The 25,575-nt window shown below is 40.0% G+C and overlaps 2 protein-coding genes across 3 annotated transcripts; one reads left to right on the top strand and one right to left on the bottom strand.

The window, feature by feature from the left end:
• Positions 1–1,162: 1,162 nt before the first annotated feature.
• LOC137091576 (zinc-binding protein A33-like) lies at positions 1,163–7,477 on the bottom strand. The gene is made up of 6 exons (XM_067456133.1): positions 6,872–7,477; positions 4,804–4,899; positions 4,307–4,537; positions 4,206–4,228; positions 4,006–4,124; positions 1,163–3,260 (listed from the first exon to the last, which is right to left on the bottom strand). Exons 1-6 carry the CDS (start codon positions 7,265–7,267, stop codon positions 2,761–2,763), a joined length of 1,365 nt encoding a protein of 454 aa, XP_067312234.1. The 5' UTR covers positions 7,268–7,477; the 3' UTR covers positions 1,163–2,760.
• Positions 7,478–15,274: 7,797 nt separating this feature from the next.
• LOC137049987 (uncharacterized) lies at positions 15,275–25,151 on the top strand. 2 transcript variants are annotated; one of them, XM_067428733.1, is made up of 9 exons: positions 15,275–15,436; positions 17,989–18,061; positions 18,193–18,272; positions 19,419–19,639; positions 19,779–20,743; positions 20,835–20,904; positions 21,713–21,881; positions 24,389–24,551; positions 24,698–25,151. In XM_067428733.1, exons 4-8 carry the CDS (start codon positions 19,420–19,422, stop codon positions 24,546–24,548), a joined length of 1,584 nt encoding a protein of 527 aa, XP_067284834.1. In that variant the 5' UTR covers positions 15,275–15,436; positions 17,989–18,061; positions 18,193–18,272; position 19,419; the 3' UTR covers positions 24,549–24,551; positions 24,698–25,151. The 2 variants fall into 2 exon arrangements, with proteins under 2 accessions (XP_067284834.1, XP_067284835.1); XM_067428734.1 differs by lacking the exon at positions 15,275–15,436 and adding an exon at positions 16,234–16,335.
• The last annotated feature ends 424 nt before the right edge of the window (positions 25,152–25,575 follow it).

Raw genomic sequence — 25,575 nt, 5'->3', positions numbered from 1 at the left:
AACACTGTGCAAAATATTGTCTTTTGATTCGTTACTACATCCATCAATCAAATCTATGCTGGCTTTGCATTGGCTAGGCATTGACTGGCTTATCCAACTAAAAGGACCGGCGATTTGACTGACAGATATATCAGCCAGTAATGCGCTCCCTTTCTATCATGTCTCCTAAGAGAGCCAAAGAGAGCCTGTGATTGAAGGAGAAAGACCTGGGAGGGTTTAATATGACCGGAACAGTCCACAGTACAGGGGAGATTGTCAAAATAATGATTATAATCGCTATTTCATTGAAAATGGACATGATTGATTACTCTAACGCAAAACGCTTATGCAAACAACGGAGGAGTTTTAGTTTTTTCCCCTTATTTTTTTGGTTGTTTTGGATTAAAAGTGGGATGCATTTTGAAGAGTGGACTCTTACACAGACATGTATGCTGTTGTTTCGTGGATTCGTCCGATCTGATCTGAACATCAGGAGATGAAAGATGAGTACCGCGTTTATTTTGCTAATGTTTAAATAGCCACTGCTTTAGCATTTAATTTAACCCTTTCCTCTCTGGTGTATTTATTGCAAAAACGAGTTCAGAACATGAATCTTGAGTGTTTTAGCTTTCAAGTGATGCATAGTTTGTGATAGTTGATTGAACAGTTTGTATAAAACAAAAGTAATTATAAGTAGAGACACGCCCACTTGTGTCAGACTTCCCGCCCACGATCCGGTGCGGGTTAAGAAGAGGTGTGTTCGACATCGGCTGCGGCTGGATGCATGCGATCGGCGAGAGTAGCCGAGTGCCAGCGGGGAGGAACTGCAAACGGAGACGTGAAGTCGGACACTTTCTGCTTCCCGTGGTGACGCTTGCACTGCGTTTGCAAACTTTATCACAGCTGAAGTTAAATAAATGCAATATTTCTCAAATACAGATGTTTGAGAAGACATTTCCATTCAATACTTTACCCAGCAAACACGTTTACGTTGTGGCAACATCTGTGTTACGTTGCATTTCTACTATGGCAACGTCGCATGTCGACGTGCTCACAACATTGTAACAACGTAGAATTGTAAGACGCCACGGGGCTGTAGCAACATTCAGCAACTTCAAGACGACATTCTGACAACTTATTTTTTATGCTATATTCCCCATTCCCCATAGTGGTTCATTTTTAATTTCAGACATTATACTTTTTATATGCCTATTGTTTATCCTATTATTTATGGGCCTAACAGTAAATTAATTATAATCAACACCTGCAACACACTTTTGAAGAGTAAAAATGACATACAAGTTTATTCAACTAATTCAACTTTATTATAACAGCATGTGGTAAGCGACCATACATACAGATACATTTTGTAAAAAATAAATAAAATAGAATAAATTATTATTTAGTTTAAGTATAATACATGAAACACACAAAAAAAGCAAAGGGTCAGGACATTTAAAAACAAAACCTGTTTTTGTAGATGGCAGAAAATCGTATTCGAAAGCCTGGTGATGAGGTCGGTAAGCGGAATCATGTCCAGGAAATATCAACAAATCCAAAGGAGAAATGCAAGTCCAGAAACCAGCAGGTATGAGATGTTGAACACTTTTCTTAACGGCAAGGATCTGAGTAAATCTGGTAACGTTAAAAGAAATAGCGTTATGATGGTAACGTGTAACTGTTATAAATACACAACTCCACCATGAATAATAACATGATTTGTTCGTTTATTTTATTTTTAAAAAAAATTGTAGTTTGTAAAATAAAGAACAAATGAATGTCACGTGGAAATTGTAGCTTGTTTGAATATTTACTAACAGCTAAGTTAAATTAAAAGCAATACTTACGTATCCGCGTATCAAGTTATTAACGTTAGCCTACTCGTGAGAATAATGAGACGGTTCAACTGTCAGTTGAAATTTAAAAGGCTGATATTCACGCTTCGGGACAGTGATGACGAGTACAGGTCGCCCAGTGGTTGTCCAGATACCTTGGCACAACTTTAAGCAATGGTCCGGACGGTGGTTCAAAGTCAACGTTGTGACAACACTGTAACAACCTTCACCACACAACGTATTATAGCAACCTTTTGGCCATGTTGTGTCAACGTTGTTAGAAGGTTTGTGCGTTGTGCCAACGTTGTGTGTTTGCTGGGTATCTACTGCTTAATAAAGTGTCTGTTTGGACAAGAATAAAGTTCAACATTAAACCAACACTATCAATGAAGTGTTGTCAACGGTTTTTATCAGTTTTAGTTTGATAAACATGACAATATAACATCGCGACTACATGAAAAGAGGTTTTACTATTATAAATAAATGATTTATGAGCATTAGCGTAACATAAGGTTTATAATAAACACGAAACGCACGTGATCGCTGTCATACGGCGAATCGGCCAATCGTGGATCAGCTGTGTCGTCATCAAAGCTCTTGCATCCTTCTGCAGTCCCCCTTGAGAATCTGCAGCGGCTGCATCAGCCGGCTGCTCTCGAATCGCTCTCGCGGTACTTTGTTGACATACGTCACAGTCACGTGCCGTCGGCGCTGTCTCAAGTCGGAAAAAATTTCTAACCGGCATGCAGTGCTTCAAGTCTGCCGCCGATCGGTCTGTGCATCGCTGGGTGAAGTCGAACAAGCCTAAGATAACAGCATTATGATGAGTGTCACTGCTGGATCATCACTGTGATCAGCTGTGGCCCAATCACAGACCAACACTCATGTGATATGAATTGAATACCGGAAACATGAGTGTAAAAGATGAAATCAACTCGATCCAGACCTACAGGTGTAACGTTCTCTGACTATTGACCGGTAAGATCCTCAGAGAGCCAATACAACAGAAAAATGGAAAGAGTGTGTCAGTGAAGGTGGTTGTGAATGTGTGTAGATGTGTGTTAGTTACAGGATCAGAGAATGACACTGTTCCTCCGTCATAGTCCAGATCAACTCTCACACGATTAAGATCCTGTTCAACATGAAAACCAAACCCACCCAGTCCGTACTTCACACACCAGACATCATTGTTAAAGAAAACACGTCCCTTCCTCTGGTTTGATGCTGTGGTTACTCCAAGACTCCAGGCTAAACTCTCTTTAACCTCCACATCCCAGCAGTGTGTTCCTGAGTTAAAACCCTCTGAACCCAGAACACACTCATAATAGTCAAATCTCTCTGGATTATCAGGAAGTGGTTGTTTATTCCCAATATATCTCACACTGCTCAGATCTTCAGACAGGACGAGACGTGGATGAGCCGTGTTTGGATCCAGAATCACAGGAGCTGATGAGACACAATCAACAGCTGCTTTTATTCTGATCTTCATATAATGATCAAGAGTGAACCAATCACAGATTCTTAGGAATTATGACACTCGTCCTATTGATCAAACACATCAGACATTTTCCTCTGATCACTGTCAGTGTTTTTAGTTACACACTCATTTTTATCATCAGTGTTTAATGGCATCAGAGACAAACATTAAATGTGTGATTCAAACGTGTGTTTCTCATCAAGGGAAACTGATATTCTGGAAAAGATTAAAATCACAATCAAACAATCAGAGCTGTTGAGATGAAAAACTGCATCGGTATCAATCCGGTTTCATCTGATCATCTTCATTAAACTGGGTCTTAATGTGTGTGTGTTAAATACTTTGTTTCTGTCAGTTATGTTTGTGTCAGTTATGAATAATCAATCATGTTAATATTTTCAGATGTAATAAATCTCAGTGTAACTGAAGCAGGTTCTTCTGGTAAACACATCATTATCTGAACAGACCCTCATCACGGTGTTTCTGAATCTAGTAAAACCGTCATAATGAAAACTCGTCGAGTAACTGATAAATACATATGAAGTTCATTGAGTTCACAATATTATATTTGAGCTTCATTGTTTCAGTCTGTAGATTCACAAGAATCACACGCTTTTGTGTCATGAGAAACCCATGTGTTATTTTGTGTGTGTGTGTGTGCGTGTGTGTGTGATTTACAGTGTGTGTGAGAGCTCAGATCTTCTCCAGACTCACTGTACTGGACGATGTCCTGCATCTTCTTCCAGACTCTGAACGGCAGGTTGCCCAAGTACCGCGGCACATGAATCAAAGCTCCAGAACCCATCTGTGGATCCGGCTGTGAGATCTGGACTCTGGAAGAACATTCAGGAGTCAGAACTGCAGTGGCTTTGGATCAGAACCAGAGAGACGAGAGACACCAACAGATCACTCACCTTTCCATTAAGACTGGAAACTCCTGCAGAACAAACACAGCATTAATCATCAAGAACTCAATCAATCAATCAATCAATCAATCAATGATGTGAAATCAGACCTTCAGAAAGCAGACGTCATTGGCTTTCATCATCTCCTCCATGTCTTTGATTGTGTGTGAAAGAGCTGAGATGTGTTTGTTCATCTCCTCCAGCTTCTCCTTCATCATCTGCTTCTTCTGCTCCTCTTCCTCCCTCAGTGCAGTGATCGTAGCTTCTTCTTCATCTCTGAGAAACTGATGAAGCTTCTCAAACTGCTGTTTAATCTGACGCTCAGTGAGCTCAGCTTGAGACTGAAATCACATCACATTCACTTCAATCATCTCAAAGATGCAACTTATTCTGGAAGCATCTGTGCTTGATCATCTTTATATGGTAAATATTAGTTGTTATGGTTGTTTCAATGAGGTGGTTCAACCAACTCTGAGTTAAATCTTGAACTATGAGTTGATTTACTCTGCTTTCTCAGGTTTGACATCTTCCCATTCTGATACGGAAAACCCAGAGTTGCCCTCATTTCAGGATTAACATACTCAGAGTTTTCATTAAACCTCCTCACCTTGATTTGTTGAACTGTTTTCTCAAACTCTCCTTTAATCTTTTTATTGTGTTTGAGTTTCTCTTGTAAGGGCTTCAGTGATGTTTTGAGCTCCTCCTGGGATTCAAAGAGAAAATATATAAGACACTAGAGGTTCCTGTGATAAATTAATACAGTGCCTTGCGAAAGTATTCGGCCCCCTTGAACTTTGCGACCTTTTGCCACATTTCAGGCTTCAAACTTAAAGATATGAAACTGTAATTTTTTGTGAAGAATTAACAACAAGTGGGACACAATCATGAAGTGGAATGAAATTTATTGGATATTTCAAACTTTTTTAACAAATCAAAAACTGAATAATTGGGCGTGCAAAATTATTCGTCCCCTTTACTTTCAGTGCAGCGAACTCTCTCCAGAAGTTCAGTGAGGATCTCTGAATGATCCAATGTTGACCTAAATGACTAATGATGATAAACAGAATCCACCTGTATGTAATCAAGTCTCCGTATAAATGCACCTGCACTGTGATAGTCTCAGAGGTCCGTTTAAAGCGCAGAGAGCATCATGAAGAACAAGGAACACACCAGGCAGGTCCGAGATACTGTTGTGGAGAAGTTTAAAGCCGGATTTGAATACAAAAAGATTTCCCAAGCTTTAAATATCCCAAGGAGCACTGTGGAAGCGATAACAATCAGTCTTATACACAAATCTGGCCTTTATGGAAGAGTGGCAAGAAGAAAGACATTTCTTAAAGATATCCATAAAAAGTGTTATTTAAAGTTTGCCACAAGCCACCTGGGAGACACACCAAACATGTGGAAGAAGGTGCTCTGGTCAGATGAAACCAAAATTGAAACTTTTGGCAACAATGTAAAAAAACGTTATTTTTGGCATAAAAGCAACACAGCTCATCACCCTGAACACACCCTCCCCACTGTCAAACATGGTGGTGGCAGCATCATGGTGTGGGCCTGCTTTTCTTCAGCAGGGACAGGGAAGATGGTTAACATTGATGGGAAGATGGATGGAGCCAAATACAGGACCATTCTGGAAAAAAACCTGATGGAGTCTGGAAAAGACCTGAGACTGGGACAGAGATTTGTCTTCCAACAAGATAATGATCCAAAACATAAAGCAAAATCTACAATGGAATGGTTCAAAAATAACCATATCCAGGTGTTAGAATGGCCGAGGCAAAGTCCAGACCTGAATCCAATCGAGAATCTGTAGAAAGAACTGAAAACTGCTGTTCACAAACGCTCTCCATCCAACCTCACTGAGCTCCAGCTGTTCTGCAAGGAGGAATGGGCAAACATTTCATTCTCTCGATGTGCAAAACTGATAGAGACATACCCCACGCGACTTACAGCTGTAATCGCAGCAAAAGGTGAAACTACAAAGTATTAAATTAAGGGGGCCGAATAATTTTGCACCCCCAATTTTTCAGTTTTTCATTTGTTAAAAAAAGTTTGAAATATCCAATTAATTTCGTTCCACTTCATGATTGTGTCCCACTTGTTGTTGATTCTTCACAAAAAATGACAGTGTTATATCATTATGTTTGAAGCCTGAAATGTGGCAAAAGGTCGCAAAGTTCAAGGGGGCCGGATACTTTCGCAAGGCACTGTATATATAATACATATACAAGCATAAAGGGATAGTTCACCCAAAAATTAAAATTCTGTCATTAATTCCCCTCATGTTGTTCCAAATCTGTAAGACTTTTGTTCATCTTCTGAACACAAATTCAGATATTTTTGATGAAATCTGAGAGCTTTCTGTCTCTCCACTGACAGTCTACGCAACTACCACTTTGATGCTTCAAAAAGTTTAAGAACCAGTGAGGTTTATTCTCATGTTACACAGCATGTTTGAGCTTCCGTAGGAACTTATGAGATTGCGTATTTGTCAAAGGAGGGATGGAAAGCTCTCAGATTTCTTCCAAAAGATCTTCATTTTTGTTCTGAAGATAAACAGGTCTCACGGGTTTGACATGAGGATGAGTAATTAATGTAATTAATTAATTAATTTATATTTTTGTGTGAACTATCCCTTTAAGTGTTTATCCTCATCTGTAAATCTGTCTTACCTTATAAGAAGAAACCACTTCATCGATGGGTCTGAATTTGTGATTATCGTGTTTCTGTGAGTTAATACACACTACACACACCGGCTGTTTGTCCTCCAGACAGAAGAGTTTGAGTTTCTCACTGTGTAAACTGCAGAGCTCCTCAGATCCTGATGAACGCCTCTCTTTTCCCTCCTTCAGGAATGACTCACACAAGTTTTTTAACACAAGATTACATGGAGGATTAGGTTTAGAGGATCTTCTCCTGCAGACAGGACACTCCTGAGTTTTCTTGGTTCTCCAGAACTGTTGAAGACACTCTTTACAGAAACTGTGACTACATGATAAAAGAACAGGATCCTTGAAGATTTCATGACACACAGGACAAGAGAAATCATCTTCAGGGAATGAAGCCATTTTCTCTGTTTGAGCTCCAGAAATCTGAGCTTTACTTTCACTTTCTGAATCAAGGTTTCACAAATGAATAACCACAAGAATCTGCTGTCTGGTCAGAAACAAACTTATTGAATCCTTCTTTAAAGTTTTTCCTCTTCATTCTTCATTGGTCACTGATTCTTCATTGCTTTTGTCAAGAGAAAGTCAGCGTGACTGAAAGGAGAAATAACAAGTCAGTCTCTTCCTGTAAGTGTTGTGAGAGGGTGGAGTTTCTGAACACACAGGTGTGGTTTTTAATCTTTCCCTCACACACTGGCCAGGGCCACAGTGTTATAGTACTGAAGTCTTGGTCTCTCGAGATAGGTCTGAACATGTTTTGAAGGTCTAGTCTCATCTCAGCCGCATTTGTAGGCTACTTGTCTTGTCAGCCCAAGAGGACTTGTCTGGAATTTAACTCAAGACCACTACGAAGATATCACTACATTTCTGGTGCATTACCTGATTTATTAGTTAACATCATTGTGTGATTTGATGTAAAACTTACGCTTAAAATTCAATCAATAACTTATTTCTAATGTTTTTTTTTTGTTATTGTGGTGCGGTGTTTATAGGATTGTCTCAAAAAAGCCAAATGCCCAGAAAGTAGAAAGAAATGTCCATAAAATTCAAGATTTGCAACAAAAAAGTACTTGAATGAGATGATTATATCATAATGAAGCATTATCACTAAAGAACATTTTTCACGAATATGAGCATGATTGCAAATGTGATTGTGGTGTGAAAGTTGTTGAACGTTCGCCGGTTCCCGCCTCCTTCCTTCCATCCACAAACTTTATTACAGTGATATTTATTGTATACAAACATTCAATTAACAAGTAAATATCAAGCAACTTTTAGTCGAAATTGTGCTATTTCAGCAGCGTATTGATATGAATCAGCTGCTTCGGTTGAATGATTCCGAATTAAGCGTTTTGATTACAGTTTTTTACTTAAATGTAGACCTAAAAACCTTACCTTTTTAAAACAATCAGGTGTAGTTGTACCAATTCAGATGCAACTTCTGTGCCTCCTCTGCAATACAAATATATACATTTTATTGTTATTGACTTGATTTGTATTAGCACTAGTTTTTACACATTGCTACTTGAATAAAGTCATTAAATCTATACAGGTCCTTCCAAAAAAAATGGCATATTGTGATAAAGTTCATTATTTTCCATAATGTAATGAGAAAAATTAAACTTTCATATATTTTAGATTCATTGCACACCAACTGAAATATTTCAGGTCTTTTATTGTTTTAATACTGATGATTTTGGCATACAGCTCATGAAAACCCAAAATTCCCATCTCAAAAAATATGTCATCCGACCAATAAAAGAAAAGTGTTTTTAATACAAAAAAGTCAACCTTCAAATAATTATGTTCAGTTATGCACTCAATGCTTGGTCAGGAATCCTTTTACAGAAATGACTGCTTCAATGCGGCGTGGCGTGGAGGCGATCAGCCTGTGGCACTGCTGAGGTGTGATGGAGGCCCAGGATGCTTCGATAGTGGACTTAAGCTCATCCAGAGTGTTGGGTCTTGCGTCTCTCTACTTTCTCTTCACAATATCCCACAGATTCTCTATGGGGTTCAGGTCAGGAGAGTTGGCAGGCCAATTGAGCACAGTAATACCATGGTCAGTAAACCATTTACCAGTGGTTTTGGCACTGTGAGCAGGTGCCAGGTCGTGCTGAAAAACCAAATCTTCATCTCTATAAAGCTTTTCAGCAGATGGAAGCATGAAGTGCTCCAAAATCTCCTGATAGCTAGCTGCATTGAGCCTGCCCTTGATAAAACACAGTGGACCAACACCAGCAGCTGAAATGGCACCACAGACCATCACTGACTGTGGGTACTTGACACTGGACTTCAGGCATTTTGGCATTTCCTTCTCCCCAGTCTTCCTCCAGACTCTGGCACCTTGATTTCCGAATGACATGCAACATTTGCTTTCATCCGAAAAAGTACTTTGGACCACTGAGCAACAGTCCAGTGCTGCTTCTCTGTAGCCCAAAAGTGTCTTGACCTGGGGAATGTGGCACCTGTAGCCCATTTCCTGCACACGCCTGTGCACGGTGGCTCTGGATGTTTCTACTCCAGACTCAGTCCACTGCTTCCGCAGGTCCCCCAAGGGCTGGAATCAGTCCTTCTCCACAATCTTCCTCAGGGTCCGGTCACCTCTTCTCGTTGTGCAGCGTTTTTGCCACACTTTTTCCTTCCCACTGAGGTGCCTTGATACAGCACTCTGGGAACAGCCTATTCGTTCAGAAATTTCTTTCTGTGTCTTGCCCTCTCGCTTGAGGGTGTCAATGATGGCCTTATGGACAGCAGTCGGGTCGGGAGTCTTACCCATGATTGCGGTTTGGAGTAATGAACCAGGCTGGGAGTTTTTAAAAGCCTCAGGAATCTTTTGCAGGTGTTTAGAGTTAATTAGTTGATTCAGATGATTAGGTTAATAGCTCGTTTAGAGAACCTTTTCATGATATGCTAATTTTTTGAGATAGGAATTTGGGGTTTTCATGAGCTGTATCCCAAAATCATCAGTATTAAATCAATAAAAGACCTGATATATTTTAGTTCACAAGTTCACACTTACATATAATTATATAGAGTAATATAAATGCGTATTTGGCGTGCTGTCCGGGGGGGAGGGATTCGAGCTCGAACTTGGCCCGAACCCAGAGTACCCCCCCCCCCCCCCCCCCCCCCCCCTTCGTGTAAGTGGTTAGAACTAAAAGAACAAAATGTGGAGAAGGGGTGGAGGAGGAATGCTGATAAACTGTCAACAGAACAGAGGTAAGACTGCTGCGTGTATATATGCACCTCTTGTTGATTAGCTGAGTGCTCTCCACCTGTGTCAATTATCTGAAAGCCCTCCTCCCGAATCTTTGTTAATAAACATCGTTTCACGAGTTCACACTTACATATAATTATATAGAGTAATATAAATGCGTATTTGGCGTGCTGTCCGGGGGGGAGGGATTCGAGCTCGAACTTGGTCCAAACCCAGAGTACCCCCCAAAATGCTAAGAGCATAGGACAGCCGCCTGGCTAATTACCCCCCAAAAAGCTGAGCTTGGCGGGCTGGCATTCGGAAAGGGGCCTGGTTGCTTGACCAGGAGGCCCCTGAAGTTGGTTTGGTGTGCGTAGCTGGTAGATATTCCAAAAGAAGGAAAAAACGGGAAAGAGAAATATGAGAGAAACAACAACAATAAAACATTTCCTTACTGTGTGGAAACTTTCCACTCTTTCACGCTGCGTGCAAACAATCCACTCTTTCACGCTGCGTGGAAACTTTCCACTCTCTCACGCTGCGTGGAAACATTCCACTCTCTCACGCTACGTGGAAACTTTCCACTCTCTCACGCTGCGTGGAAACATTCCACTCTCTCACGCTACGTGGAAACATTCCACTCTCTCACGCTGCGTGGAAACATTCCACTCTCTCACGCTACGTGGAAACATTCCACTCTCTCACGCTGCGTGGAAACATTCCACTCTCTCAAGCTGCGTGGAAATATTCCACTCTCTCACGCTGCGTGGAAACATTCCACTCTCTCACGCTGCGTGGAAATATTCCACTCTCTCACGCTGCGTGGAAACATTCCACTCTCTCACGCTACGTGGAAACATTCCACTCTCTCACGCTGCGTGGAAACATTCCACTCTCTCACGCTGCGTGGAAACATTCCACTCTCTCACGCTGCGTGGAAACATTCCACTCTCTCACGCTGCGTGGAAACATTCCACTCTCTCACGCTGCGAGGAAACATTCCACTCTCTCACGCTGCGTGGAAACATTCCACTCTCTCACGCTGCGTGGAAACATTCCACTCTCTCACGCTGCGTGGAAACATTCCACTCTCTCACGCTGCGTGGAAACATTCCACTCTCTCACGCTGCGTGGAAACATTCCACTCTCTCACGCTGCGTGGAAACATTCCACTCTCTCACGCTGCGTGGAAACATTCCACTCTCTCACGCTGCGTGGAAACATTCCACTCTCTCACGCTGCGTGGAAACATTCCACTCTCTCACGCTGCGTGGAAACATTCCACTCTTTCACGCTGCGTGCAAACATTCCACTCTCTCACGCTGCGTGGAAACATTCCACTCTCTCACGCTGCGTGGAAACATTCCACTCTCTCACGCTGCGTGGAAACATTCCACTCTCTCACGCTGCGTGGAAACATTCCACTCTCTCACGCTGCGAGGAAACATTCCACTCTCTCACGCTGCGAGGAAACATTCCACTCTCTCACGCTGCGTGGAAACATTCCACTCTCTCACGCTGCGAGGAAACATTCCACTCTCTCACGCTGCGTGGAAACATTCCACTCTCTCACGCTGCGTGGAAACATTCCACTCTCTCACGCTGCGTGGAAACATTCCACTCTCTCACGCTGCGTGGAAACATTCCACTCTCTCACGCTGCGTGGAAACATTCCACTCTCTCACGCTGCGTGGAAACATTCCACTCTTTCACGCTGCGTGGAAACTTTCCACTCTTTCACGCTGCGTGGAAACTTTCCACTCTTTCACGCTTCGTGCCTCTTTCACACTGCTTGGAAACATTCCACTCTTTCACGCTGCGTGGAAACTTTCCACTCTTTCACGCTGCGTGGAAACTTTCCACTCTTACACGCTGCGTGGAAACTTTCCACTCTTTCACGCTGCGTGGAAACTTTCCACTCTTTCACGCTTCATGCCTCTTTCACACTACTTGGAAACATTCCACTCTTTCACGCTGCGTGGAAACATTCCACTCTCTCACGCTGCGTGGAAACATTCCACTCTTTCGTGCTGCGTGAAAACATTCCACTCTTTCGTGCTGCGTGGAAACATTCCACTCTCTTTTGTGCTGCGTGGGAACTTCCCGGGGACTCACTGAAAAACATGAAAGAACAGCATGAGTGTTTGACTGGGAGATTAATTGCTTCGGCCGCTTGGGAATTTCTCCATTGGAGATTGTTTCTCCATCTAGTACTTATAAGTCTGAGATGGTGGGATGGCTTTAAGGGTCGAATTTTGAAGTGATAGCGAGTTCTGAGCATCTGAGAAACCCGAGAAAATGCCAGGATAAACTTGGAATCGAGTGTCCGGGCGGTATTGAGAGGTTGGTAGCCTGTGCGTAGGGTATGGATACATTTGTTGAGGATGTTTAGTGTTATAGGTTGTCTGGTGTCAGGACGGGTGGGCTGAGATTTTTGAATCCCTTGATCAGGAGGGAGGTTTGAGAGTTATTTATCTCCTGAGAAGGAGCGCCATACATCAGTTCGTGGAAAACTGAATGCCGCTCAGGTAACCTTTAATGGACCCGACTTGGAGGCCTTTTATAGTATTGAGATGGGAAATAAACAAGGTGATTAAAAGGAGAGTAAAATCGGGGAACGGAATGTTGTAGGAGATGTGGAATGCTCTAAAATTTCTCCAAGCGGTCACATAGGATTGGAGGGTCCTAGGAGACATCGCTTGGAGGATGACATCGAGCGATGTATTGAGGAGGGGTTTTAGCGGGTGGGTTACGGGAATATTAGTTGCGAATAGTGAGGTACTGGAGTTGGGAATTTGTCCGCCTCTGGAGCCAGCGTCCTGAATTTCTGAAATAGAAAGCAAGACAGGGAGTCAGCAACATGGTTTCTGATCCAGGGATGTGTTTAGCAATTATGAATATATGTTACTAAATATATTATAAATGTTCGCAATATAATAATATTATAATATTGATCACAAACGAGGCACCTTAAAAATGGCATCATAGCAGATGCATAGGAATGGCTCTAATTTATGCAATGCACCATTGTGTCGTTGTTGTAATGCCCTTAAAAATGCTTTTAGTGGCCCATTATTTCTCCCACGGGAAAGCTGGTACTATGAGCTGTTAAAGCTTGAATAGTGCTAAGGACTGTGTCATGTCCTGAGCTCCGGTGACCATGGAGAAGCGAACCAACTACCTTGATAAAATCCCCCGAACCGATTGAGGGGGTAGCGTCTGTGAACAATTATATATTGATGGGGCATGAAACGAGATAGCTATAGCAAAATAGAAAAGCCTTTCCATTAAATTAGAAATATTAACCATAACCTGAGTTCGCCATGACATGCTTGGGTTATGGAGATGGGATCTTCTAGCGAGTGGACGGAGGACGTGAGCGAGAGGAGATGCGATATGAAGGGGCGACCCTGCGGAACGATGTGCATTGCAAAGTTTAAATGGCCAAGCAGGGCTAGAAATTCACGTTTTGAACTGTTGGATTTTATGTTGTGTCTCCTCTGCTCTCAAAGACACGAGTTAGCCAGAGAAAACTGAGCTCCTGCGGGAGCAGAGGAAACAGCACTGCTGGTGCAGTGGAGAAAATCATTCAGAGAAACGAAGCTCCTGCGGGAGCAGAGGAAACAGCACTGCTGCTGCAATGGAGAAAATTAGTTAGAAACTTAATTCCTGTGGGAGCAGAGGAAAAGCACTGCTGGTGGAGAAAATTAGCCAGAAAAACTGATCTCCTGTAGGAGAAAAATGAGAGAAAAAATTAGAAGGGCAAATTTGAAACACGTTGTATAACCAGATAAATCAATCGATAAATCAACTTTATTTATAAAGCACATTTACAATGACAATTGTTTCAAAGCAGCTTCACGGTGTTAAACAGGACAATACTGCATCGGAATTTGATTTGGCTAAAAGATGAGACTCTTATTTTGAAATGTAGGCCTATATGCCTTATATTGCAAGATACTCATTAAAATTCACATGAGGGACATGGAATACAGCCTTACAACTGTATACAACATATGACGATATAAATTATGTTAATAAAATAATGTAATTGTTCATAAGGAGATTTGCATAAATATCCAAAGTGCTCTGAAGCATTCTGAAAAACTGTTTTGCAAGCTAGTAGAACACACGACAGTGCCACGTTCAGTTTTTTTTTTTTTTTTTGAAACGTGAACGCTCAAGTGCCCCTAATTACATTGTATGGATCGCACACATCTATTCATAGTCGCAAACGAGAGTATGGTCACGCTGTGACCGAGCTTGTGAGCGTCAAGCTGAGAAGAATTGAACCAAAGCAATGATTATCAGCTTATTCCAATAGTGGCTGATTGTTTGGCAAAATAAGCGCTGTTTACATTGCCGTTATTTTAATGATTTAGCCTCGCGATACGTTTTGCTTTACCAGCAAGTTTGTTGTTCATCACCACGGCAACTGCATGCGCTTCCATTGTGTTTACACTTCTCGTGTGTGAAAGTGACCGTCTGTACTTTAGTAACTTATAAAGAGGCGGCGAGATTGCAAGAAAAGCTTGATGCTGTACACATCATTTAAAGACAGGAACTGTTGTTCTCCCTGTTGAAGGTCTGTGCGATGTACACTCTTTACGCTGTCCGATTACTGCTCTAAACACACCACGTTATTAATAGAACATAGCTTATTTTGTCAATCGGTTAGAAGACAGAAACGCGCTTGTGAACGTGACGAAGAAACGATTACTAGGGATGGCTGACGCGAACCTGACGTTTCGACACTGTATCGAGATCCCAAAGCGCGGATGCTTTGAAACGCTGCTCCGAGCTGTGATTCGACACACCGATGTCACGTGACTACCGCTAAACGAAGCACCGAAGTGTTTCATCAGGTGCGCCTGTCGAAACTGCTTTGATTATAAGGGGCGGGAACAAACCACACAGTCACACATCTGAATGAACCTCATTCCCCACAGTTTAAAAGTGAAGTTAATCCATCTTCACTTAATGGGATTTGTGAGAGAAGAAACATTTTGTGTAGATTTTACAAGTGAGATGTATAGTGCACTTTGGTTAGTTATATTTAGGCTAGATTTAAATGATATATTGATTGATAGGTATAGACAGCGACAGAGAGTTAGGATAGATATAGGCTAAATTAGAATTAGAATTATAGATACACTGTAATGAATTGCTGTAAAAATTACAGCAATATTTTACAGCAGATGGCTGTTTTTTTAATAATACAGCATATTGCTGTAAACCGCAATGCATTCTGGGGTCGCGTGGCGGTTTGCTCAAATTTACAGAATGTTGCTGTGAATTTCAAATCTACGGAGCCATCGGATCTTCAACAGTCGAAATTCGAGGAACGGCAAGAGTGATTCACAACTACTGTGGTAAGTGACTTTTATTTTTCATGTTGGTAACTGTCATAGACTATTATATGAAGATATCGGTTAATATTGGTAACCCCGTATTCACGCTTCCTCCGTCCGCGGTGCACGAAGGAGACTTGCGCGGGATTTGAGCATTGCGGTCGCGGTAAGATTTTATAGCATCTATGGGTAGAAAATCTAAATTATGTTCCTAAATTATGAATTACATGATTCCGTGACACCAGTGAGTATTCACGTGAACTTAATTTTGATCAGCATACTTTGGCGGGATTATTTTATGGTGTGAATCAAATTTGCAATGCACAGTGTGGTGTGACAGGCAGCGGGGCGAGGGACCGCGAGAGCGGGCAGGTGATTAACGTTCACGAGTGCCAGCTGCGTGGCACACCACACACAGGCAGTCTCAACAGTCAACTCGGACGTAGAAATGAAAACGTGTTGCTCGCGTTGAAAAAGCCTCACAGACAGCCCGCTCACGGAGCGTCGCTGCAGTTGACCAGAGGTGTGGATTTGTGGGCTTTTGTTAACTTCAGGTAATGGGAAGACCGTTTGATAAAAAGTCTGCATTGTATAGTTAACGTGAATGTATTACTAAAACGCAACCGAATATTTATTGACCTTTAAATACGCTATTTACAGATATTTGTGTTTTTGTATGTCGACTGTCAAATTGTATTTTTGCACAGGGTGCACAGGGCACCTTATCAGTGCGTGACACTTGAACAAATGAACTGAGCATGCGTGACGCTGACCTAAACAAACGAGTTGACTTATTGTAGTTGTAGAATATTTTTCTGGTGTTTTGCTTCTGGGTTCTTGCTCGAGTGACTTGAATGTGTCTGGTCTCAGTTGTCGACTTGGGTTTGTACAGTGCAGTTGAGTGGGAAGATCAGAGACAGGTCAGTGCAAGGTGTTCCAGTTAGCAATAAAGATAGGTGGCTGTTGCAATTGTTGGCTTGTCGGCTGTAGAACGGTGACTTATAGCGGCAATTTAGACTTTGATTTTAGTGTTTTTTTTTCTCCCCCTCTTTTATTTGATTAATATTCTTTTATTTTTGCATCAGTTGGAATTTATATCTGGTATAGCATGTAAAATGTATTATAGTGTCTTATTTATACATAATTAGCAAGGAAGTATGTTGTGTAGAGCATTTATAACTGTTTAAAATGCATTTAAAGTTTTACGCGCACTTTTTTTGGCGCTTGCGCGCGCTTTTTTTTGTGCCTAGTTTCTTCTATCCATTGTATTGTACCGTCTGTCTCCAGATAGCATTGTTTTCGGAGTGTGGGAATTAAGGATAGTTAGCATCCAAAAGAATAAGGTTCAAGATGATCTGTCAGTTTTGCTCACGTGAATTTGATACCGTTTTGGCTTATGTAAGGCACATGAAATTACACAGGAATTTGCCAAATGCAACCTTTAAGTGTGGAATAGCTAACTGCTGTTTGGTTTTCAAAAGCTTTAATGCATTTAAGTCACACTCATACCGGTATCATAATGAGAGACAACCTGTAGCTGTGGCACAACTCATCAGTAATGATTTGACTTGTCACATTGACTGTTGCTCTGTGCATTGTAAGGACTTGACTGGGTTCTTTTCACATCTAAAAACCCATTTGAAAGAGGGCACAGCAGTATCTTGTCCATTTAAACAGTGCAAAAAAACATATACTGTCTTGTCTACATTCACATCACATTTATCAAGATGTCATAAAGGAAAGACAGAGCACAGTCTAATTGAAACCATTGTTCAGGGAACAAGTGAAAACCAAAGAAGCACTCAGGAGTCTGTGCTCCATTCTGAGGACAGGTGTGAGGCTGCTGCCTCAAGTGAAATGACTGTAGATGAGATATGCCCTGAACATGTAGATGATCACATGTTTCTAAAAAACCTGGCCCTGTTTTATCTGAAGTTGCAGGCAAAGTTGTTGCTTCCTACGTCTGTTATTCAAACAATCATTGAAGGACTCCAGGATATACATGACATCAGCATGTCAAATTTGCTGAGTAAACTAAAAGAAAAATTGATTCTACTTGAAGTTCCTGTGACAGACATACAAAGAGTGGTAGATGAGATTAAAGTGGATGATCTTCTTCACACTTGCAACACTCGGATACTGAAAACTGATCAGAGAAGGAAAACTGTGTTTAAGCAAAGCTTTAACTACATTGAGCCCGTTCCAATTTGTTTAGGGAACAATGAAGCTGGAAATGAATGTTTTTCCCAGTACATTCCAATAAAACAAACAGTTGCTAGTCTTTTCAAGAGCGAGTCCATGCGGGAGCAGCACAGCAACACCCGTTTGCAAGTTCATGACAGCAATGTTTTTAAGGACATTTGGGATGGAAAAGTAATTGCAGAAAATGCATTGTTTAAGTCAGATCCCATGTCCCTGGGCTTGATTCTCTACCAGGATTCATTTGAGGTTGTCAATCCTTTAGGTTCAGGGAAAAAAAAACACAAAGTGCTGGCAGTCTATCTCACTTTAGGGGACATTTTGCCTCATAATCGGTCAACCACTGACCATATGCAACTTGTTCTACTTTGCAGAGAGCAAGATTTCAAGTACTTCGGACATGACATTGTGATGGGACAGTTGATAAAAGATCTCAAAGACCTTGAGGTGAGTGGTATCCAAATGTCTAGTGGTGAGTTTAGGAAAGCAATTGTGTGTGCCATTGCCGGAGACAATCTTGGCTCACATGCAATTGGGGGTTTTGTTGAAAATTTCAGCACCAGTTCCTTCTTTTGCAGATTCTGTGAGATCGATCGACCAACATTTGTGGCAGACCCACTGGCCAAGGGGCCAAGCAGGACTGTGCAGTCATATATAGGTAATGTCCAAGCAGATGATGTGCACCTAAAAAAAGGGGTCAAATTTGACTCACTTTTCAATGACTTAACACATTACCATGTCTGCCAGCCTGGCTTGCCTCCATGTATTGGGCATGATCTGTTTGAAGGTGTTGTGTCCTATGATTTGGCTCTATGCATTAAACATCTGGTCAGAGTTGAGAAACAGTTTACATATGTGGAACTAAATAGAAGGGTAAATCAATTCAGATACCTAGGTAATGATGCACATGATAAGCCATGTGACATAAATGCTGGGAGTGAAAAACTTGGAGGGCATGCGGTTCAGAACTGGTGTTTCCTGAGATTACTACCAGTGTTAATAGGAGATAAAATAAGGGATCCAGCTGACAATGATGTGTGGCAACTTGTTTTGCAACTCAGACAGATGGTTGAGTTCATTTGTGCACCTGCCATTTCTTCAGGACAGATCGCCTACTTAAAGGTAATGATTGAGGACTACATGTATTTTCGAAAGAAACTATTTCCTGACAATCCTCTGAGGCCAAAACACCACTATGTTACTCATTATCCAGAACTAACAGTCCAGTTTGGGCCACTCATTCGTCTCTGGACCCTCAGATTTGAAAGCAAACACACATATTTCAAGCAGTGTTCACGAAAGTTGCACAATTTCAAGAACATTTGCTCTACTCTTGCTGAAAGGCATCAGCTATTTCAAGCTTATTTAAGTGCTGGTAGTCTCTTCCCACCCCATGTTGTTGTTGAAAAAGGAACAGAATTTTGCCCATCGGATTACAATGATGATATTAGAGAAGCTGTTTCACACCTTAACTGTCAGTCAAACACACTAATTTCACATGAAGCAAAAGTGAAAGGGACTAAGTACAAAAAAAATATGTTTCTTGTGCTTGATCAAATTGATGATGGAATTGTATTTGGCAAAATAAAAGCCATTCTCATTCAAGAAGATTCTGTCAACTTTATCACAGAAAGATATAAAACTTCAGTTCTCATTGATCAGGGCCTTCATTGCATTTCTGAGAAACCTGCAAAAAGGCTGTGTTGTGTCAGCCAGGAAAACCTATTGGACTACTATCCCCTGCCCATGTACAAGTTGTGTGGCCTGTCAGTGCTTGCTCTTCACCACTCTTTTCCTTCTCTAGAATGATGTCTACAACATTGGGGGAGGAAGTACAAAAGGTCATTTCCAAAGCGCTGCCTGGTCTTCTTGAAGAAAAGAAAGAACTGTTGCTGCAGAGACTTCTTAGCTTGGGTGTGGAGAGCACAGATGATCTTAAGTATGTAGAGGGAGCTCCAGGGGTGGACCTGTCTGATTTACTCCCGCCCATCCAGATTCGCAAACTGCTAGACAGCTTTAAGAAAGGTATTATGTGTATATATTTGTATAAAGTATATTTTTGTTACACTGTAAATAGTTATTTTATCTTATAACAGATCAGAATATTAGCACATTTACATAACACTGGCATATTGATGATATATATATATTTTTTTTCTATCAGCTGGAGAACAAAGTCCATCTGGTGATGTCCCTCCAGCAATACCTCTGCCTTCTTCCACTGTCACATTAGAAAACATTAGCCCATCAAGCCTTTCTTCAACTACAGCAGTTACTTGGCCTGAGTCATTTCAGGTTCCTTGGAACCAAATGCCGAGCGAATTGCGCAGTGCAGTAGCGAATGGAAAGAGACCACTCCCCCCAGATCGGCGCAAAATGATTCGCATAATTGTAAATGAAATTAGGAAACATGAGAAAAATCCAAGCAAAGCACAGTGCCTTATTGTTGCTCTCAAAATTGTCAAACAGTATCCAAAGAGCTTTTCTGATTTTGATGATACTCAAGAAAAAAATCAAATTGGGTACTACTCCCTCTTGAAACAAATAAAAACACGTGTAGAACACGTCAATAGAGATAATACTTTATCACGTAGGCGACGGATCAGTAGAGTAACTGACAGACCTGAGAGATTGCAATGCAGAGAACCAACAGCCACATACGGATGCACACAATGGCAGCCTGAGCCTCCGCTTGCAAATTCTGATGATGTACTAGAGGAAAAAAGACAAACTTTAGAGAATTTGTACCAGCGATATGGAAAAAGTGGAGCTGACAGGGGTGATGTTTGTTCCTTAATGAAGGAAACTTACTATTTGCAAAGAAAGGACATTAATGATACACAAGTACTTTCTATCAAAGACCTCAAAAGCAAATGGCCATACCTGTTCGTGCAAAAGCACATATATGCACATTTTGAGGAGCTTACCAGTATCGCCATACACAAAAGGCTCAACCAAGCCATGCAGGAGTATGGTCAAGTCCTCTTTGACTTCTTTAAGCACAAACCCACAAATGAAGTTGTCAAGAAAGTCTTGTCAAGTGAAGAAGAAGAAGTTGGACCCCTTGTGATTAAACTCATCTTGGCACATTTCCGAGAGGATCCGGATGGTCTTCTGCTTCTTGCGAATGTAAGTATATTGCTGAAATACACTTTTTTGTGTGTATGTTCTTGTATTAGTTTATATGGACAGTTAATGTTTTTTTTTCTTCCTTTTATAGAGGTGCGCCACAGCAGCTGACCTTCAAGCGACACACACCATACCCGGGAGCCCACGACTAATTGTGCTTGGTAAGTCTGCACTCTCTTAATTGACCAGAACTTAGCCTTAACCAAAAGAAAAGAAAAGAAAAAAACTACTTTAACAGTGTTCTTTGTACCTCTGTACTTTTTTTGTTTATGTGTTTTTTTTCTAGTTTCTGTGTCTATTAAAAGGATAGTTCACCCAAAAATGAAAATTCTGTCATCATTTACTCACCCTCATGTTGTTCCAAACCTGTAGAAGTTTCTTTCTTCTGCTGAAGATATTTCAGATATTTGGAAGAATGTTTGTAATCAAGCAGATAGAACAACCATTGACTACCATAGTAGGGAAAAAATACTATGTTAGTCAATGGTTTTTCTATCTGCTTAGTTACAAACATTCTTCCAAATATCTTCATTTGTGTTCAGCAGAACAAAGAAACTCATACAGGTTTGGAACAACATGAGGGTGAGTAAATGATGACAGAATTTTCATTTTTGGGTGAACTATCCCTTTAAGGATTTTTCTTATGTTGTGTTCCTCCATTTAATTTTCAGTGGAGTATTTTTGTAAGGCTGTCTTGTTGGCTTTATGCTTGCTGCTGTACTCTGTGTTACCAGTATTACATTACACTGATGTTCTGCCCCCATTGTCGTTTTGTGCCTTTTTATAGAAAGAAAATTTTAGTTCAGTTGGACATCTGCTCTAATTTTCTTATTGTTTGTTTGTAATGCCTCTTGTTAACTTTAGTTTAAAATAATGAGTTAATTCACTCTTGCATATTAAAATATAGTTTAAATGTAAAAAGCTGAAAGATAAAAATTAAAAATGACTTGTCACATGCTGTTGTTTTAGGAGACACTTTGACAAGTGGACACTGGATGCTGACTATTGAAGGCGAGGTTGTGTGTGAGGGGATTCAGCCCAGTTTCCTGTCTGGCCTTGCCACTCTGTTTGCAGCATACTATATTTTCAATCTTGAGTACCAGGAGGAGTCAGCATGTACCTTGGAGTTCATTCAAAGGTAATGGTTGAATTCTAACAACTTCAGTACCAGTATGTTACATATGTAGATATGTTATATCAGATCTTATATTTTATCTATGTAGATATGTCATACTAAATATGTAGATATGTTTTATCTATGTCATATGTTGAGGCCTTTAACACAATGCTTGTCAACTCGTGAATACATAAAATTTTTCAGGGCAAATTAGATGTCTCCTTATTTCACACCAGCAAGCTAATGAGTTAAAACAGGTGGTTTTAAAGGGATAGTTGACCCAAAAATGAAAATGTGATGTTTATCTGCTTACCCCCAGGGCTTCCGAGATGTAGGTGTGTTTGTTTCTTCAGTAGCACACAAATGAAGATTTTTAACTCCAACCGTTGCTCTGTGCCAGTCATATAATGCATGTCAATGGTAACATGAGAGTATACAAGAACTATGAGAGTAAAAAAACATACACATACGAATCCATTTTAAACCCTTGTGACAATACGTTGATGTCTTAAGACACGAAACAATCAGCTTGTCTGAGAAACCCAACAGTATTTATCTTTTATCTTTTTTCTTTTTTTTTTTTTACCTCTAATGCAATCTGTGTCCAACAGCCTTCAGAATGATATAAATACTGTTGTGTTTCTCGCAGAAACCGATCGTTTCGTGTCTTAAGACATCAGTGTGTCTCCACGAGCCGCAGGGTTTAATATGGATTCGTATGTCTGTGTGTTTTTTACTCTCATAGAAATACACCCCATTGACATGCATTATACGGCAACAACTGGAGTTAAAAATCTTCATTTGTGTTCTACTGAAGAAACAAACACACCTACATTTCAGATGCCCTGGGGGTCAGCAGATAAACATCACATTTTCTTTTTTGGGTTAATTAGTGGACATCTATAACTTTCTGGGAGGTCCTCAAGACTGAAGTAGAGAACCACAGGGTGTCCGCGGGGTCTTAAAAAGTATTAAAAGTTGATAAATCCATTTTGGGAAAATTAAGACCCTTAAAAGGTATTAAAAAGTCTTAATCACGATTTTATGAGGTATTAAATTTTGTTCAAGCTTTGTCAAAAGAGTTTGACTCCAAAAAGTATTCATGAATATATTTATTGTCATCCCCATAAGTATAATAAACTCAAATATTGAGTTCTCTTTCAAGTCTTGTGCTTGAATGGACAAACTCACACAAGAAGTATGTCAACATGTCCATCTTGATGAGTATCCAAGCAGACATAGTCTGAATATGCCTTAAAAGAAGTTTATACAGTCGAGAAAGACGACGCATTATATTAGGTCTACATTAGGTCTTAAAGGGGCAGTAGCCTTTACTGCTGTCAGTTTAAGGACATCACTCACTGCTCTTGATTGAATAGCTTTTGTAAGTTTAATAAGGATTAATCTTTCATTTAAACAGTTAAATATGCAGTTATTTTACATTGTATTACTTTATTCAATTTCTGTACCTTTCTGCAGGTGCATTATTATTTAATGTACACATGAGTGAGGTCAAGTTAAACATTTTAGTTTGAATTTTATTTTATACTGTGCATTGTTGCAATGTGCTAAATAAATATTTGCATAATTTGTAATTTATTTATTATTTGAAACTTTAATATTAATTTATGCAATTGCAATGCCTTGTTTTTTAGTAAAGTTACACAGTCATAGCATTAGCCATAAATGCAATGGTACTTAGAATTGTCATAATTTCTTTCGGTGTTTCGATTTTCGGCCTTGGTTTCCTCTTTTTCGGTTTCGGCCAAGAATTTTGATTTCGGTGCATCCCATTCCCTACTGACAATGTTCTGCTCAGTATATCGTCAACATGCTTCAGAAGATGCCAAAACGAATAGTTTCATTGTTGGGACTAAAAACCTAAAACTGGAAGCCATAAAAGACCACGAATCAACCAAATGCCACATCCAGGTAAAAAAAAAAAAAGAGCGCACAGAGCACAGACCCCTACTCATTTAATGAAATGTATATCAGTTCATGGTTTGTGTGAAAGAGAAAATTTCAGCATTTCATTGAGACTTGAGAAACTGCTCAAGTATTGTAGAGCTTGTAGTATTAATTTTCAAATGCAGTTACACATTGTCGGTTAAAAACAAGAAAGTGGCTGGTAAAAACATTGAGTGGCTGGTAGATTTTGAAATCCACCAGCCACAGTGGCCGGTGGACAAAAAAGTTAATTTCCATCCCTGGCGTGCGCCGTCTACGGGTGAAGTTACGTATTTTGCGAAATACGCGGTTAGGTGATGTGTCGCCCTCCATACGTCGCGAAACAGATATGCAATATAAACGATACAAAATTGGCCTACGATAGAGATTTTAATTCTACATTCTACTACAACTGTTTATTAAGTTAAAGGTTTGTTGCTGATTAGAACTTGAAGTGTGATGAGGTCTTAAAATATTTTGAGAAGGTCTTAAAACAAACAATATTAATTAAGATCAGGGTATATGCAGGAATCCTGAAGTTAATTTTAATACCTTATTAAGACTTTTTTATGACCCTTTAGACGCTTTGTAGGTATTAATCCGGAGAGGGGAACAAAGAAGTCGAAAGGAAAAGCGCCATCTAAGACGACCGGGCAAATGGTACAGAAGAAACAGGTTGCAGTGAACCCACATGTTGCCACTCTTCTTTGCAAAGTCATGGATTTTCAATGGAATTTCTAAAATGTAAGAAGTACAGACACATCATCTCTTTTTCCTTTTATTTTTCTGTCTCTGACTGTATCCGTCCTCCCTCTATCTGTGTCTGGCTGTATCATAATGTTTTGTAATGTATCTAATATATTGTCCTCTGTTCTTTTAAATTTTTCTAGCCACTCTTTGCATCCTGTGGGGTTCTCCTTTTTTTGGATCAGAAGTTTGTTGGACTTCGGGCCTTGTTCGTGGTGCCATGGTCTGTTCATGAAGTGATGAAGACTCGTCAGCATCTTTGTGGTTTTTAGAATAATTTTATTATGACCATGTTGGTCATCTTGTGGTTATGAAGTAACAAAGTTTGCGTTTTTCTACTTTTTTTTGAGAGGATGTGATGGCTAATATATGTTCAAGTAATTTAAGAACATTTGAAGGATTAGTTGGACATTCTGTCATTAATTACTCATCCTCATGTCATTCCACATTCCTAAGATCTTTGTTTATCTTCGGAACCCAAATGAAGATCATTTTGATGAAATCTGATCGCTTTCTATCCCTCTGTTGGGTGCAACACAACTTTTTTTGTGAACTAACCCTTTAATTGTCCATTTTAAAAAATTACATTTTGTGAATAAATGAGTTAAAAATAATACAAAATATATTCTTTAAAAGTTATGTATTAAATAAATGTTGACTACTTTTCAATGAAAAAGCGTCTTTTTTTTTTATAAGTAAATTAAGGTACCGGTATTATACAACACTTTTTGCAGTTTAACAATTGATTGAAGCTTATGCAGTTAATAGTTTAAATTTAAAATTCAGCTGCCAGTCATTGGCAGCATTTGGGAATATATATATATATATATATATATATATATATATATATATATATATATATATACTGCATTTTACAAAATTCTTCTCACTTAAAAATTACCTGTAAATTTTACAGTAAAATACTGGCAGCAGGGTTGCCAGCCAGTTACTGTAATTTTTACAGTAGAGGTTCTGTAATTTAATTTACAGAATTGTACTGTATTTTTTGATTACAGTAAAA

The sequence above is a fragment of the Pseudorasbora parva genome, chromosome 2, assembly GCF_024679245.1.
Source record: "Pseudorasbora parva isolate DD20220531a chromosome 2, ASM2467924v1, whole genome shotgun sequence".
Lineage (NCBI taxonomy): Eukaryota > Metazoa > Chordata > Actinopteri > Cypriniformes > Gobionidae > Pseudorasbora > Pseudorasbora parva.
This window is presented reverse-complemented; position numbering and strand designations above follow the sequence as displayed.

Bases quoted from the DNA above. Each gene is read 5' to 3' on its own strand.
- LOC137091576 (XM_067456133.1), bottom strand. From the start codon at position 7,267: ATGGCTTCATTCCCTGAAGATGATTTCTCTTGTCCTGTGTGTCATGAA. The intron at 4,538-4,803 runs GTGAGGAGGTTT...ATGTGATTTCAG, and splicing joins AAACAGTTCAACAAATCAAG to TCTCAAGCTGAGCTCACTGA. The intron at 3,261-4,005 runs GTGAGTCTGGAG...GTGTCTCATCAG, and splicing joins GCAGGACATCGTCCAGTACA to CTCCTGTGATTCTGGATCCA.
- LOC137049987 (XM_067428733.1), top strand. From the start codon at position 19,420: ATGATGTCTACAACATTGGGGGAGGAAGTACAAAAGGTCATTTCCAAA. The intron at 19,640-19,778 runs GTATTATGTGTA...TTTTTCTATCAG, and splicing joins GCTAGACAGCTTTAAGAAAG to CTGGAGAACAAAGTCCATCT. The intron at 20,744-20,834 runs GTAAGTATATTG...TTCCTTTTATAG, and splicing joins GTCTTCTGCTTCTTGCGAAT to AGGTGCGCCACAGCAGCTGA.